Here is a 16,032-nt window from a genome sequence, read left to right as displayed (position 1 = left end):
GTTACACAAAAATCCAGACATTCTAACGATAAATGAACTCAAAAACCCCACACCTCAGCTTTTGTAACATGGAAAGATAAGGAAAATAATTTAAAAACACAAAGAAAATGGCATTCAGTTGGTACAAAAGCCAAAACCACTATAATAAGGAGCTACACGTGAACCTTTACAAATTAATTACACAGTGGTGTTGTGTAAAAGATTGCAATCTGTACAAAGTCTTGCCAATGCTATCTCTACAGTTTATACAGTCTTGTACATCTATGTAACATATATTAAACAAGTCAATTAAATATCAAGACTTATCAGTCTCTGAACGATTCGGCAGGCAAAAAAAAAAAGAAAGGAATGAAAGAAAAAAAAAAATTACAGAACTTCCACAAACACAGCAGTCTTCCATTTAGGTAAAGCGTAACAGTTTTCAAAGAGGGTCAAACAATGTTCGTAAAGAATACAGGTAAAAATCCACCAGTCAGGTCTTTTATTATTGTTGCTGTTTATTCAAAATCAGACATTGTTGACACACACACATCAATCAGCCAAAGATTTATTCACCACACCCCCAATTTTTCAGCAACTGGCTCTATTCAGCACCAAAAACTCCAGTCTGTGGGAAGCGCATGGACGCAGACTTCAATTCTGTGCCTTGGTCGGGCAAGCTACCAGGTCCTTGGTCAGATTCGAGATGTGCCCTCTTTCCTTCCCTCTTCACAGCTCTCCAGCCCAAGGCTCTTGGGGCTCCAGATGTACGGTCCACAGCCCCACTGCCATATAAACCCAAAAGCCATTTGGAAAAAATTCCAAACAATTTGAGATGACTGAAGTGACAGGACCTGTGTCACAGATGGGTGTCCCCATTCCTAGTACACTGGTTCTTAATGAGTTCCTGGACTCTGTCTGGTCTTGGATGCCATGATCACAGAGGGTCTAATTATTTCTAGTCTAAGACTTTGTGGCTTTGTCCGTTGTCTCAAAGAAAAAGTGATCAGTATTCTGGAAACACTTGTGGACGAGTTAGGAAATCAAATGGCAGCTGAGAACCTGTGGAACGCAGACCGAGGAGACCAAACACAGAAACCACCAAAACGATGACAGCTCAGCAGAGGCGGAGTTCAAAAACCTGCAGAGAGCCGTCACAGATGGTACCTGAGGATCTGGAATTTTTGATGAAAAGAGCCCGAACTGAGGACTACTCATCTGTATCGGGAAGGGAAAACAATTCAATTAGGCGCCAGGCCATCCAACTCTAAAAGCCCAATAAATGGAATTTCCTTTTTTCTTCCTATCCCAGTAAAAAGGTTTGTGGGTCCCTCCTCATTAATACAGGACGGGTGACAAGGAGCTAAGAATCCACATGAAATGTTCTCACACCTGTGCAGAACCCAGAGCCCTCAGGGCAACCCCAACTGCCCAGGAGTCACTCAGGAGGCAAACAGGGATAAATAAGATTTGTTTTCTTTCACCTATTTCCAGGCTTACTAAGCACTGCCATTTATAAGGGTCCCACAGCACCACCAACACTGATTCACATCTAAAGCAGGGAAGCAAGAAAAAATGCTCTGGGAACTTATTTCCATTAGCCAGAGCAAAAGCCATTAAATGATGATGTTTCAGAATGTTACCAAAGAGAAAATACTTATGAGATGCCCCCTTCTCGGCACCAAAGCAAGGCGGTTTCCCTGAGGACGCCAGCTTCTTTAACGGCGGCGCTCTGCTGACTTACCGTCCTATGCATAATAGCACGGTGACACAAGGAGATCGGTGAGAACGAGCAGCTGGTCATCGGTGAACTGCTGTTTGTGTTCCTGCCAGTTGTCATGGTGCGTCCTTCGGAAATTGGACAAGGTCTTTTTTACAGTCATCTGCAGAGTAGGCAACCCACACACATTTTAACCTCTCTGAACAATCAGGCTTGTATTTAGGATACCTTTAGCTAACTAAAGGCGCAGCGGTTAAAATCTCGGCTGCTAACCAAAAGGTTGGCAGTTAGACTCCAACTAACTCAACAGCAGTGGGTTTGGTTTTTTCTTTTTTCTTTTAGTTTTAGCTAACAACTCCGCTAGGGCTCAGATCTCACACATTCCCGAGTGTTATAAAACCAACAAGCCAATCTCACTTCCCAAAGCCACCAAACTCACTTCTCTGAATTACTAGGACATTTTAGGAACTCACCTCCACATTATGAAACCAGTTTCAATACACACACCTGTTTACCAGGGACAAAGTCATTGGTCTTCTGAACTGTTTAACTTATGTGTTCACTAGTAAATAATAATAACATAACAATTTCCTGTTGAATATTAGCTTCCAGTGAGATAATAAAACCCCTACTCACAGCCATTGAGTCCACTCCAACTCACAGTGACCCGACAGGACAGAGCAGAACTGCCCCATAGAGTTTCCAAGGCTGTAATCTTTACGGAAGTGGACTGCCACATCTTTTGGAGCAGCCGGTAGGTTCAAACCACTGACCTCAGCACCAAGTGCTTAACCACTGTGCCACCAAACCCCACTGCCACTGAGTCAATTCTGACTCATAGTGACACTATAGGACAGAGCAGAACTGCCCCACAGGGTTTCCAAGGCTGTAATCTTTCTCCCATGGAGTGGCAGTGGGTTCGAACCGCCAACCTTTCGGTTGGCATCTAAACGCTTAACCACTGCGCCACCAGGGGGAGATAATTACCAGATATAAAATGCTAGAAAAATAGAAGCATAAAATTTAACTATCCTGACAGTACTGAAAAACTTTACCTTCATCAGACTGGGAGAGACAGAAGCTACTTTCCTCACTAGCAAAAGATCCCAAGTACACATGGGAACAAGGTCTCTGCGAGATTTTAATACTCATTGCCGAGCGGACTTGGCTCTGGCAGAGGCAGGTAGCTTTGTCGGAGACAGTTCAGAGTGTACAGGAAATTATTAATACAAGTGGTTTCTAAAAAACATCACCGATATATATATACATATATTATATATGTAAAGAAACTCCAAGAGGTGTACCTCGATGGGCTGGGGATCGTTCAGATGTGCACTGAGGTTCATAAGGAGCTGGGGCATCCAGGTGGGGACGTCATACGGGCTAGACAGAACACAGGCACCGAGTCCCAGCACCCCGGCGTGGCGTTTGACCAACTCTGCAAAGAGAAGAGCAGTGTGTGTGTGAGCATGCTTATAAGTCTCTATCGCACCAGACACAGTGAGAAAGAAAATCAGCTCTCAGCTCTGCGGCCGTTTTCAACGTGTGGATTTCTCCATTTAAAACAAATCTACACGGGGCAGGGAGTTCATGGTAATGGTGGCGGGGGACAACTTAGACAAGGAGGGTGAGAATGGCTGCATGACTCGAAGAATGTAATCAGTATCACTGCTACATGTAGAAACTGTTGAACTGGTGTATGTTTTGCTGTGTAAACGCTCAACAATGACAACAAAATCACATAAAAAATAAATACCACCACCGACTGCTCTGACCGGGATCACAGCAGAGGGTCCAGGACAGAGCTGGAGAAAAATGTAGAACAAAATTGTAACTCATAGAAAAGACCAGAATGACTAGCCTGACAGAGACAGAAGAAACCCCGGGAGTATGACCCCTGGACACCCTTTTAGCTCAGTAATGAAGTCACTCCTGAGGTTCACCCTTCAGCCAATGATTAGACAGCCCCATAAAACACAACGAGACTAATAGGGCACAACAGTCCAGGGACAAGGACAAAGTCAGGAGGGGACAGGAAAGCTGGTAATAGGGAACCCAAGGTTGAGAAGGACAGTGTTGACATGTCATGGGGTTGTTAACCACTGTCATAAAACAATAATTGTACTGTTTAATGAGAAACTGTTTGTTCTGTAAACTTTCATTTAAAGTACAATAAAAAAATAAATAAACCAATTCACCACTGCATCACCAGGTTTCCAAATCTATATGCACACACATCAAAAACGGATTCTGAGGCTGAACTCAAAAAACAACCCTGTATTTAAGAAATTTGTCGAGACATCCTACGGCTGTCCTTCAGTGACAGTATAACTGCACCTAGGCCAGAAATGCATCATGCATGCACCAAAACTAATAGTAACTCCCACCATCTGCCATCCTTCGATCTGGAGGTGCGTACCCCACAGAGTGTGCATCAATTCTTCAGGTAAACATATCGTGTCTGTGGAACAGCCGCATTTCTCAAAACGTGCAACTGCCATGTGTGTGCATTCTCTTCTTCCTTATGTGGTACAGTTACATTAAATTGCTTTCAAATTCTCACTGCTTCTTAATAAGCACGTGTTCATGTAGGCGTTTGTGAGTGCATTCTATGTGAATACATGTAACACGGAGGATAGGGAGTTAAACATAAGAGAAAGGGAATTTGTAATAGTAAACGCTGCCATTTGGTTTAACAGAGACTTAAAAACACTCTAGTACTTAATTATTTAAAAATACAGTTCTCAAGCAAAGGAAATAGAACCTATACTAGTGGTTCATTTGCACTTGCGATTAGGTAACTATGTGACATTATTAAGACCCTAATATAAAGCACTTCAGAGCTTACTGAATAAGTGAGTCAAAATGGCCCCCGTGTATGGCTCCAAGTTGTTTACTTCTTCATAGCAAGTTGAGGCCTATTAGCCCAAAAAAGCCCGCAGGCACCAAAGTCAAGTTTATACACATCCAACTGTTTTAAATACAGCCCCCAAATAAGCAGATTTTAACCACTTAGAGCCTGGCTGCTTTATATACCCTTCCAAACTGCACCCAACATCTGGCAGCCATAGATAAGATAAACTCCTGTAGTTGTTAAGGACCCTAGGACGCTGCTGTCCTTCAGAGCTCGCTGACCCAGAGACTTCCCATGTTGCACGTAAGCCACCCTGTAAGGAGAATGGTCTGCCTCTACACCTCCCATCCAGGCTGCCTGAGTAAAGGCGTTGGACTCAGAGCATTCTCTGATAAGGAGACTGGGAAGTAGGTTGCCTTCTCTCTCTCAGTTCCTTCTCCTTATCAGAGAAGACTTCTCTTTCCTCTGGGCACGCAGTAACTTTCCCTGTCTCTTTCACATGTGCGGGTACCACACAGCATCTGGCCAACCCCACTTCCATCTGCTCCCAGTGGGGAAGAAATGGGGCCTCTCATACTACAGCACCAGAGAGAAAATGTGCCAAATTGTAAGAGCCAGCCTTAGCGGGTGGACTGAAGGGGAAACTAGTTTTGCAAGGGTGAACATGAGTGCCCTTGTGCAGTCTGCCAGCTCACTACAGTTTGCATTCTTATGTAAGCCCCTGGCATGGAGCCACTATTGTCCACCACCACTGTAAAACCTGTGCCCTCCCATTGAGGGGTGCGGAATTCTGCTCTGGTCCTTTGGCAACCAGGGACCACCTTCTCATATGTAAGTCTCCCTAATACACTCCTTTGCTGCCAGACTGGAGTTAGTTGCCTGCCTCTTTCTTTGGTCTCTTGGCACCCTCCATTTTTGGAGACAGATTTCAGATTACAGGTCCATGTGTGAACATTCCCAATGCTTCCCTGGGGATCTTCCTGTCCTCTTCCCCTTCTGGTGGCTCCCCAGGAAGCCTGCCTCTGGGAGGCCTCCTGCTGTGGAGGACCACCCCTGCACGAGACTGTACATGCATCTGCTCCAACCGATCTCACTGTGCAAAGCTATCTCAGGGTCATGTCTTTTTTCCTGGTCAGCCTAGAATTCCCTCAAACTTACTGTACAGCTTCATATTCCAAGCACTTCCTACAAATTCATCAAGCTGCCTACTTGCTCATAATCTTTCTATATATGTTGTATTATTATTGTTTACTTGAGTTTTTTTCCTCTCTTCGCACACCTACACACAAGTTATAAATTCTAAAAACAGATCTTTCAGATTCTCCAAAATTAATTCTGGATACTTCTTTTTATAAAGCTATTTGGTGTATGTGTTGGGGAGGGACCTTATTTATGTAATACTTTATAATATGCAGCATATACTATATATTCATAATATGCACATGTGGAACCTGTACATAGACCAAGAGGCAGTCATTCAAACAGAACAAGGGGATACTGCATGGTTTAAAATCAGAAAAGGTGTGTGTCAGGGTTGTATCCTTTCACCATGCCTATTCAATCTGTATGCTGAGCAAATAAGCCAGGAAGCTGGACTCTATGAAGAAGAACATGACATCAGGATTGGAGGAAGACTCATTAACAACCTGTGATATGCAGATGACACAACTCTGCTTGCTGAAAGTGAAGAGGACTTCAAGCACTTACTGATGAAGATCAAAGACTACAGTCTTCAGTATGGATTATACCTCAAGATTAAGAAAACAAATATCCTCACAACTGTACCAATAAGCAACATCATGATAAACGGAGAAAAGACTGAAGCTGTCAAGAATTTCATTTTAGTTGGATCCATAATCAACGCCCATGGAAGCAGCAGTCAAGAAATCAAATGACGTATTGCAGTGGGCAAATCTGCTGCAAAAGAACTCTTTAAAGTGTTAAAAAGCAAAGACGTCACTTTACAGGCTAAGGTGCACCTGACCAAGCTATGGTATTTTTAATCACCTCATATGCATGCAAAAGCCGGACAATGAATAATGAAGACCAAAAAGGAATTGATGCATTTGAATCATGGTGTTGGTGAAGAACACTGAATATACCATGGACTGCCAGAAGAATGAACAAACCTGTCTTGGAAGAAGTACAGCTAGAATGCCCCTTAGAAGCAAGGATGGTGAGATTTCGTCTCACGTATTTTGGACATGTTATCAGGAGGGACCAAGTCCCTGGAGAAGGATATCATGCTTGGTAAAGTGCAGGGTCCGTGAAAAAGAGGAAGACCCTCAACGAGATGGAAAGACACAGTGTCTGCAACAATGAACTCAAGCATAGCAACGATTGTGAGGATGGCGCAGGAACCAGGCAAGCGTTTCACTGTGTTGTACACAGGGTCGCTATGAGTCAGAACCGACTCCAGGAAACCTAACAACAACAACAACACAATATGCAGAAGTTTAAAGGAACCCTGTTGGGCAATGGTTAAGCGCTCAGCTCCTAACTGAAAAGGTCTGCCATCTGAACTCACCAGCCTCTCCTGACCTGGCAATCTGCTCCCATAAAGATTCACCAACACTTTGGTTAGCAGCTGATGTTTTTAACCACTGTGCCACCAGGGCTCCCCATAAAGATTACAACCTTGGAAACCCTATGGGGCAGTTCACATGGGGTCGCTATGAGTCAGAATCAAATTGATGGCACGCAACAACAATATAAGTAGTTTACTGGTTCCTTTGTACTGATCTCAATTTCAGCTTTTATACTTACGCATCTTGCCTGTACAGTCCCAAGCACATACAAGTACTCAATCAACGACTGAGCAAGCCGGTTAATTCCCAGAAGGATAAGGGAGTTTTCTACCAGCAACCTTACCTGCAGAAGGAATGGTATCTCCTACGGAGCCAGGGTCTCGTTTTCGTTTCTTGGGTAGTTTCGTTTTGCAAAGTTGCTCAAAATGAATCTGCATAGGGCCATCCATGGTGAGAAAGTTACACTGTAAGAGACCGCTCAAGGTGGTGGCTGCCATTTCTCGCACCTGCAGAGATAATGACTTCTGTCAGAGCTGAGAGCCTAAGCCTGGGGGCGGGTAACAGAAGGTGAGGGGATGGTATGGGCCCTGAGGTGGGCATGGTCCCTAAAACTGGTGCACAAAATGGTGTGTACGCTTTTGTGTGGTTTCTTGATAGAGGTTTAATCGGATACTCAAAAGGTCTGTGGCCCCAAAACAGGTAAAAGCCACTGCATTAGGATTAGGGAAAGTAAACATTTAACTATTTTATGCAAAATTGTTTATTTCTCTATAAATTATCTCTCACTGCTGACTGATAGTTCTCCTTATCAGGGTTGTACTGGATTCTGGCATTGTTTTCCTAGACTCTCTCTCTCCTCTCTTGAAACCGTTGCTGCTGATGTTTTGTTAAAAATACAGGACAGTCCAATTTCTACACTGGCACACACCACAGTGATTTAAATCTGTTAACCTCACTATTCTAGGCCCCAGATGGAGTCAGTTATGCTAAGCCCCAGATCAGCAAACTGAAACCTAGCTAGTTTTTATTTCCTGTAAATGCCTGACCTTTCCGGGAGCTGACTGTCCCAGACACGGAAACCTAAGCTAGCCAATCAAGACTTGTCTGCTCACTTCAACCTAGTTCAAAGTTTCTCCTTGTTCCCAAGTAAGGAAAGAAAATGCCCACCAGCCTATCTGAAATTTGCCCAGTATAGCTTCCTTGTTCCTGCGAGCCTGTGCCCGCAAAACCCTTTGGCTTTGAACCACTCTCTGGAACTCCTGTCTGACTTCTAGACCAGATGTTCCCCGATTCATGAATGGAAAAATAAAGCTTATGAGTTTGTACACAAATTTAATATTGTGGAAATTTTCATTTTTAACAGATCTATGTCCAGTCTTGTGGTGAATTTCATGGGCTGTTGTGAGAACTACAAATACAGTTTATACCAGTTCTATGTGAAGAGTATGTAACAGTCAATTTCTAACGAGAACAGGAACTCAAGTTTTGGAAAGATCAAAAAAAAGCTGTAAAAAGTTATCTCATATAAACCGCTAAAATCTCCACGAAATATTCATAAAGCTATGCAATAATAATTTGAAAAAACACTTAAATGTTCTGCTCTGTATTCCTTCAAAAGGTTTTTTCATAAGTTTTTCATCATTGCAGTATAGTCTATGTACTTGGGTACATAACATTTTCTTTGCTACTTTCATTACACTATTATATATACAATACATTATAAAATGTTTTAATACTTGGTTGCATTATTTCCTACAAAGCTGACATACCACAATTTACTTTACACTCAACCACTGATTAGACTACTTGTAACTTTTCACTATTATGCTACAAAATATTTTTAGTTCATGTAACTCCTTCCATACTGCAAAGCATTTTTTTTTACAAGAATCCAAAAATTGTGATTAATAAATTTGAAGGTATGGGTAATTCTACTGTTAATTTTATGGTTAGCAGGTATTTTTCCCCCAAGAGATAGTACTAACTACCTCTGACAGAAAAGTAAATATGGAGTACTAGTTACATTACAGAAATCATGATTGGGGTATCACAACTATTCACACAGGGCTGTGTTACAATTAAAAGTTACTTTTAATAATTTGCACCTTGAGAGACTATACCACATCTTATTAGTGTGCAAATACTTTCCAAAGAGATGCCATGCTGCCTTCTTTAAATTTACTGAATTTCAATTTGTTGTAACTTAAATTTTACCTCTAGCTGTTCATCCTCCAAAAGACTTATAACCAGCCACCTGATGTCTTTAACTGCATCTTCGTTGTTCAGGAAAATAAAGAGGTTGTAGAACACCACTGTCTGGAGGTAGGTCAGTACTGTGTATCTAGCGTGCCAAGAACTGCTTCTTGCTGTCTGTCAAGGAGAAACGAGCAGGATGAAAACAGTGCTGACGAGAACGTGAGGTGACAATGACACCACACACAAGTGATGTAATGTTCTAATTTAACTCCACATTCACAGGTAGAGTTAGGGCGAGCTTGCGTTGTATTTCCTTCTATATAACATGTGGCACGAGCTATTTCAGGTAAACTTAGCTATTCAGAATGTATAACTGGGTGTGGGTAAAGGGAAAGGAACAATTTTAGAGAAGCCCTGGTGGCACAGCGGTTAAGAGCTCAGCTGCTAACCAAAAAGCTGGCAGTTCAAATCCACCAGCCTCTCCCTGGAAACCCTGTGGGGCAGTTCTACTCTGTCCTGTAAGGTTGCTATGAGTTAGAATCGACTTGACAGCAATGAAAAATAGAACTACTCATGATTAATGACTACATCGTTTTTAATAGCATTATGCCTATGTTCTGCTTTAGGCAGATAAGTTTGACTTTCATTATCAACCCACTAGTATCTCATTAAAACCAATACTATCCTAGCTCACTAATTTCTCTAAGGGCTGCACATTATTTTGTTTTACTCTGGGTAAGCGATAGGTAGAGTTTCGAAAGCAAACAAGATTACGAACTACTAACTTGTACTAGGAAAAAACCATTTTGGGTGGTTAAAAAATATTCTTCACTGGTGACCAAACTTTACTGGGTTACTACCGACAGCCACGGAACATGCCCATTTATTCTATAACTCATGTAAAACACGGATAAAGCTGCACACACAAAATACTAACAAGGCAGCCCGAAAACACACCATCACTACAGGCCTCTCTGGCAAGGAGCAGGAAATACAAGTGAGCAGCCAAAGGGAGACAGTGTAAGAAGACCACCATCCCCTCCCTCCTGAGCACTTGGTATCCAGGGTGCTTCAGGAATTAGCTCTTCGCATATGGAGAGCATTTGGGGCTTGAGTGCCTTGACCAAGGTCACAGAAGTCAGCGGCAGAGCCAGGTACAGAATCCAGATCTATTTCTTTAGTCAACACGTATGTCTTCTCTCTTATACTAGAAGAAAGTTTAAAAACAAACCAACAAACTGAGGTGCTATGTGCCCTGCCATCGGCTTTGTGAAGTTCCTGGAATGGTTAACCACAATTCTAACCAAGAGACCGAGATATCTGAGAGTTCTGTCTCTTACTTGTTTTAGCACCTGAAGTACCAAAGGCACTTGAAGAGGGTAAAGCAACCCCTGAGACATGAGTGACAGACACAGCTTTGCATCTCTTTTCAGTTCATCGTAGCTGTTGTCATTCTCCACCGGGGCAATCTAGAAAGCAAGAGAACAAACCAAAGACGCAAGCTGAAAAATAACTGCCACCAAGTATAAAGGTATCCTACGTGGAAAAAAAAATTACTTTTTTTCCCCCCTTTTAACAGCTTCTGTGAAAAATTTCAAACAGATACAAAATAGTGTAATTAATACTATAATAATAATGACAATGGCATTAAGGAACCCCCATGAATCAGTCACCTCTTCAACAATGAGAAACTCATGGATAATCTCTTTTGCTTCATTTTTTGCCCTACTGACTCTCCTTCTCCCAGCTGAATGACTTGGAGCAAACCCCAAACATATTTTATACGTACGTATTTTAGCATGTATCTAAAAGAAATGGGCTCTTAAGAAAACCAGTAATGACATCACACACAAAAATTCACAACAGCTTTAAATAGAAAATATTCAGTAAGTTCTCAAATTTTCTCAACTGTCTCATACATGTTTTATTGCAACCGGTTTCTTGAAATCAGGTTCAACACAATGACCACCCATTGCATTTGGATGACATGTCTCTAAAATCTCTTATTCTAGAAATTCTCCCCACCCTTTTTGAAAATTCCTTGTCCCCCCTCACTTTTTTTAATGTCGGGGAGGGGGGAGTTCTTGTTTTTGTGTTTCCCCCACTGTGGACTTCCCTGAGTGCCTCCCTGTGGTGTCATTACCATCTTCTTGAGCCCCAGTATTGCCTGTAAACTGGTCATTAGATCTAAAGGTTTGAATTACTCAAGTTTGATTTTTTGGGGAACAACATACGTCGTGTTGTGATACTCAGTTTTCACTTTTTTTTGCTTCTGAAATAGTGCTATAATCAATAGCTTAGTGCACAGGCATCTCCTATTTTTGCCAGTATATCTCTGGCAGAGAAGGGTGGAAGGAGACTGCTGTCAAAAAGCAAACGCATATGTAATTCTGCCAGACACTGCCACATGCCCCTCCATACTGCACGCTTCCCAGATATCCTCACCAATTACCGTATGATGTCAAACATTTGGATTTTTGCCACTAGAATACATTAAAAAAAAAAAAAAGCTCAGTAGTTTTAATTTGCAAAAAAAGAAAAAAAGATTTTTTGCCAAAATACCAAGGATTTTATCAACTTAGGTGAACTATTCAAAGCTGAGTATTGCCAAATTTCTTTGTGTATCTGTAACAAACAGGTCACTTAACCATGCTTTTACTGATACAAATTGAGTATATTAAATTTACTGTGATAAGCTGTCCAAGGTTTGAAGGAAATAATTTCTCTTGGCAGAATTTATTAAAACAAGGCCTTCCCCAATTGACTGCAACTAAACAAAAGTGCAAGGTCATTTTTTAAAAACACTTAAGGATAATTTAAGTCATTAAGCAGCATATGTTCATAAAGTATGGTAATTGCCAAACAAACCTGATTTCTTCAATTAGTGCTATTCCCTATACCTGAATAAATTACTTTAAGTTTTTTTTCTCTTTTTTTAACCTTGGCATGCTATCAAAATTCAAAAATTTAATTCCAATAAAAAATTAGACTCCCTGACAAGGAGAATGTGTGGAAGGGCCTTAGCCACGGCTCTGTAATGGCAGGTTATTCACAGTATCTTCAGTTGGTAAGAAAGAGCAGTGCAGGGGTGGGGGAAGAAAGGAAACAAGTGCTTACAAGGGGTGGACTCTAAGAGGTAAGACTGGTGGGAGACGGCAAAGGAAGTGACACTACTGCCTCTTGTAAGTGATTTTTTTACTATTTGTATGTATTTTCATGTTACCGTGTTAAAGAAAAAACAAGGAAGAGTAAATGTAGAGACATTCTCAACAAATACACTATTCTGGGGAAAGGCAGGGGAAGAACAGGTAAATCTGGCCTACCAGATATAAGATAGTATGACAAATATAAAAACTGACCTCAGTAACTGGCATAGGAAGAGTCCAGACACAGACTCATCCAGTTGCTGGTGGATGTTGGGGTACAAAGGCTCAGCCCCCTTGTCTCAATTCCGCACACTCTGCAGGGCCATCCCAGCTCCAGAGTTCCCCTCAGAGTGGGCTGAGGCCTCTGGGTTACCACTGCACTGCAGGTCCACTTCTCCTGCAGCTCAGACCTGCTACCCTCCACCCCTCCAGGGGCTATCCCCCAAAACCTCCTGCATTCAAGCTTTTGCCTCAGTCAGTGTCCCAGGGAACCTAACCTAAGACGTTCCTGTTGTTGCTGCTGTCTACTCAGCCCGATTCATAGTGACCCCAGGCACAAAGGGACGAAATGCTTCCCGGTCCTGCACCATCCCGAGGATCAGTTGCAGGTTCAACCACTGTGATCCATAGGGTTTTCACTGGCTGATTTTTGGGAGTACATCACCAGGGCTTCCTCCTAGTCTGCTTTAGTCTAGAAGCATCATGGCACACATAACTCTCCACATACAGTCTAGAAGCATCGCGGCACACATAAGCCTCCACATACAGTCTAGAAGCATCGCGGCACACATAAGCCTCCACGTACAGTCTAGAAGCATCGCGGCACACATAAGCCTCCACGTACAGTCTAGAAGCATCGCGGCACACATAAGTCTCCACTGACAGATGAGTGGCGGCTGCACTTGAGGTGCACTGGCTGGGAACCGAATTGGGTCTGACAACTTGAACAAACAGAAAAGGAAGAGCAAGAGAAGACCACAGCTATCAGAAGAAAGGAAATGATAAAGGAATTTTTCATAGAAGCTGTGTGTATATATATATACATACATACATACATACACAGATTTGTTTCTGTGTATGTATATATATATTTTTTTTCATTTTTGTTTGATTCTATGAATTTTTTTCAATTTCACTTTTGATTTCTTCTATGGCCCAGTAGTTTTTTAGTAGTGTGTTATCTAGTTTCCATGTATTTATTTACTTTCCTTATTCCTCCTATTAGTGATTTCTAGCTTCATACCGTTATGGTCAGAGAAGATGCTTTGTATGATTTCAATTTTTTAAAATTTGTTGAGGGTTGCTTTGTGACCTAGAATATGGTTATTCTGGAAAGTGTTTCATATGCACTGAAGAGGAATGTGTACTGTGCTACTGTTGGGTGGTGTGTTCTACAGATGTCTGTTAGGGCCAACAGGTTAATAGTTATTCAGGTCTTCTGTATTTTTATTGGTTGTCTTTCTAGTTGTTCTATTGTCAAAAGTGGTGTACTGAAGTCTCCTCCTATTATTGTAGATCTATCTATTTCTCTCTTTCTGTTAGAGTTGCCTTGTAAATTTTGGGGCTCTGACACTGGGTGCATAAATATTGGTGAAATGTCCCTTCTATCATATAATGACCTGCTCTGTTTCTTATAATAGATTTTGACTTAAAGTCTATTTTGTCGGATAATACTGCCACTCCTGCTGTCTTTTGGTAACTGTTTGCTTAGCATGTTTTTTCCACCCTTTGATTTTTAAACTCTTTATGTCTTTGTGTCTACGGTGTGTCTCTTGTAGACAACATATTGATGGGTCATGCTTTTTTGCCACTCTGCCACTCTCTGTCTCTTAACTGGAGCATTTAACCCACTTACATTCAGTGTGATCAGCAACAGGAAAAATTCACTGCAGCCATTTTTTTATACTTTTGTTTATAGTGTAATCTACACAGCATTTTAAAGCGTATTTTAGTAGCAAATCCTCTGGAAATTACCAGCCCGGTTATCTCTTTGAAATTTCCCAAAGACAAATCATACAGTAGTAAATCAAAATTTTAGCATATCATAAACAATGGTCCTGTCATGCACTGAATTATGTCCCCCCAAAAATGTATTTACCAATTTGGCTGGGCCATGATTCCCAGTCTTGTGTGGTTGTCCTCCATTTTGTGATTGTAATTTTATGTTAAAGAGGATTAGGGTGGGACTGTAACACCCTTACTAAGGTCACATCCCTGATCCAATGTAAAGGGAAGTTTTCCTGGGGTGTGGCCTGCACCACTTTTTATCTTACAAGAGATAAAAGGAAAGCGAAGCAAGCAGAGCTGGAACCTCATACCACAAAGAAAGCAGCACCGGGAGCAGAGCGTGTCCTTTGGACCGGGGGTTCCTGCGCGAAGAAACTCCTAGTCCAGGGGAAGACTGACGACAAGGACCTTCCTCCAGGGCCTACAGAGAAAGCCTTCCCCTGGAGCTGATGCCGTGTATTTGGACTTTTAGCCTACTAGACTGTGAGAGAATAAACTTCTCTTTGTTAAAGCCAACCACCTGTGGTATTTCTGTTATAGCAGCACTAGATGACTAAGACAGGCCCTCATTTCTTAAATGATAATAACTGTACTGACAAATAACTGTCAAGTAGTGGTGATGTTTTTGTCAAGCCTTCCAAATGTACAGTAAGACTCCACTGTCTTCCTAATCCCAGCCAACAATATCATGATTGCAAACTACAGAGTTGGATGAGTCAGTCTGTGACTTTAGTTTTATTAGACTAATAAAACTCCACTCATTCTCTGACTAAATGAATAGTTAAAACCACCTCATGTTAGGCCTTCCATTCGATAAAATTTAAAGGTTATTACAGAATTACTACAGACAAATTACTTCCTGCAGGTTATTTTTTAGAACCAATTACAGAGCTAATGTTATAAGATAAATACATACACTGAACATTTTGATCTTAAGATTTATTGTACACTGAGTAAAAAAATGAAGAAATGGCTGGCTATATTCAAAAGTTCATTGTGGCTTTTCTTTTAGTGATCGATATTTCCTCTACTCAGAAATAAGCGATCAGTGAAACAACATTCTGCCTGTAAGATTTTCACGTATTAAACCACTCTCACCTGCTGATTCTTCTGTGACTACCGTACTTCAATCAAAATTCATACAGTATCTTCAACCCTACCAGCCATCGGACAATAGAAATTCTTTCTCAAGGTCAGAAAAGGATGTATTTTTATTTTCAGCCACAACCTTACCTTAAAAAACAAAGGTAAAAGCTGGAGCTGCTCTGCGACTGCTGTAGAGAAGGCCCTTCCTGCGCTCGCCATCAGCCACTTCAATACTGTTTGCAAACAAACACACAGAAGACAGATTACACTCACCTTCCACACCACCGCAGCAAAGGTGATGGCTAACTAGCTTATACTTAGAGTCTCTGATACATTTTTAGACACAAAATAGCATAGGACAATAAAAATAAATGTCAGTTTTCAAACGAGTTTCTACCAATTTTAGCCACTCGCTAATTTTTTTTATTTTTAATTGTACTTCAGGTGAAGGCTTACAGAACAAATAGTTTCTCATGAAACAGTAGTACACATATTGTTTCATGACATTGGTTAACA

At 41.5% G+C, this 16,032-nt stretch overlaps 1 protein-coding gene across 3 annotated transcripts in view; it reads right to left on the bottom strand.

Moving 5' to 3' along the window:
• Positions 1 to 329: 329 nt before the first annotated feature.
• PSME4 (proteasome activator subunit 4) overlaps positions 330 to 16,032 on the bottom strand; it is a 101,872-nt gene continuing 86,169 nt past the window's right edge. For 2 of the 3 annotated variants that reach the window (XM_023735134.1, XM_004369463.2), the window contains 7 exons: positions 15,664 to 15,749; positions 10,618 to 10,746; positions 9,296 to 9,451; positions 7,425 to 7,587; positions 3,004 to 3,137; positions 1,724 to 1,862; positions 330 to 1,197 (listed from right to left, as the gene is read on the bottom strand). In XM_023735134.1, coding sequence (XP_023590902.1) covers positions 1,728 to 1,862; positions 3,004 to 3,137; positions 7,425 to 7,587; positions 9,296 to 9,451; positions 10,618 to 10,746; positions 15,664 to 15,749 — 803 coding nt within the window. In that variant the 3' untranslated portion in view covers positions 330 to 1,197; positions 1,724 to 1,727. The remainder of the gene's footprint in view (positions 1,198 to 1,723; positions 1,863 to 3,003; positions 3,138 to 7,424; positions 7,588 to 9,295; positions 9,452 to 10,617; positions 10,747 to 15,663; positions 15,750 to 16,032) is intronic. The other variant, XR_002824749.1, reaches the window with a different exon arrangement.

Source organism: Trichechus manatus, unplaced genomic scaffold, assembly GCF_000243295.1.
Source record: "Trichechus manatus latirostris isolate Lorelei unplaced genomic scaffold, TriManLat1.0 scaffold00005, whole genome shotgun sequence".
NCBI classification, from domain to species: domain Eukaryota; kingdom Metazoa; phylum Chordata; class Mammalia; order Sirenia; family Trichechidae; genus Trichechus; species Trichechus manatus.
The sequence above is the reverse complement of the archived record's forward strand: the minus strand, read 5'-3'. Positions and strand labels throughout refer to the sequence as shown.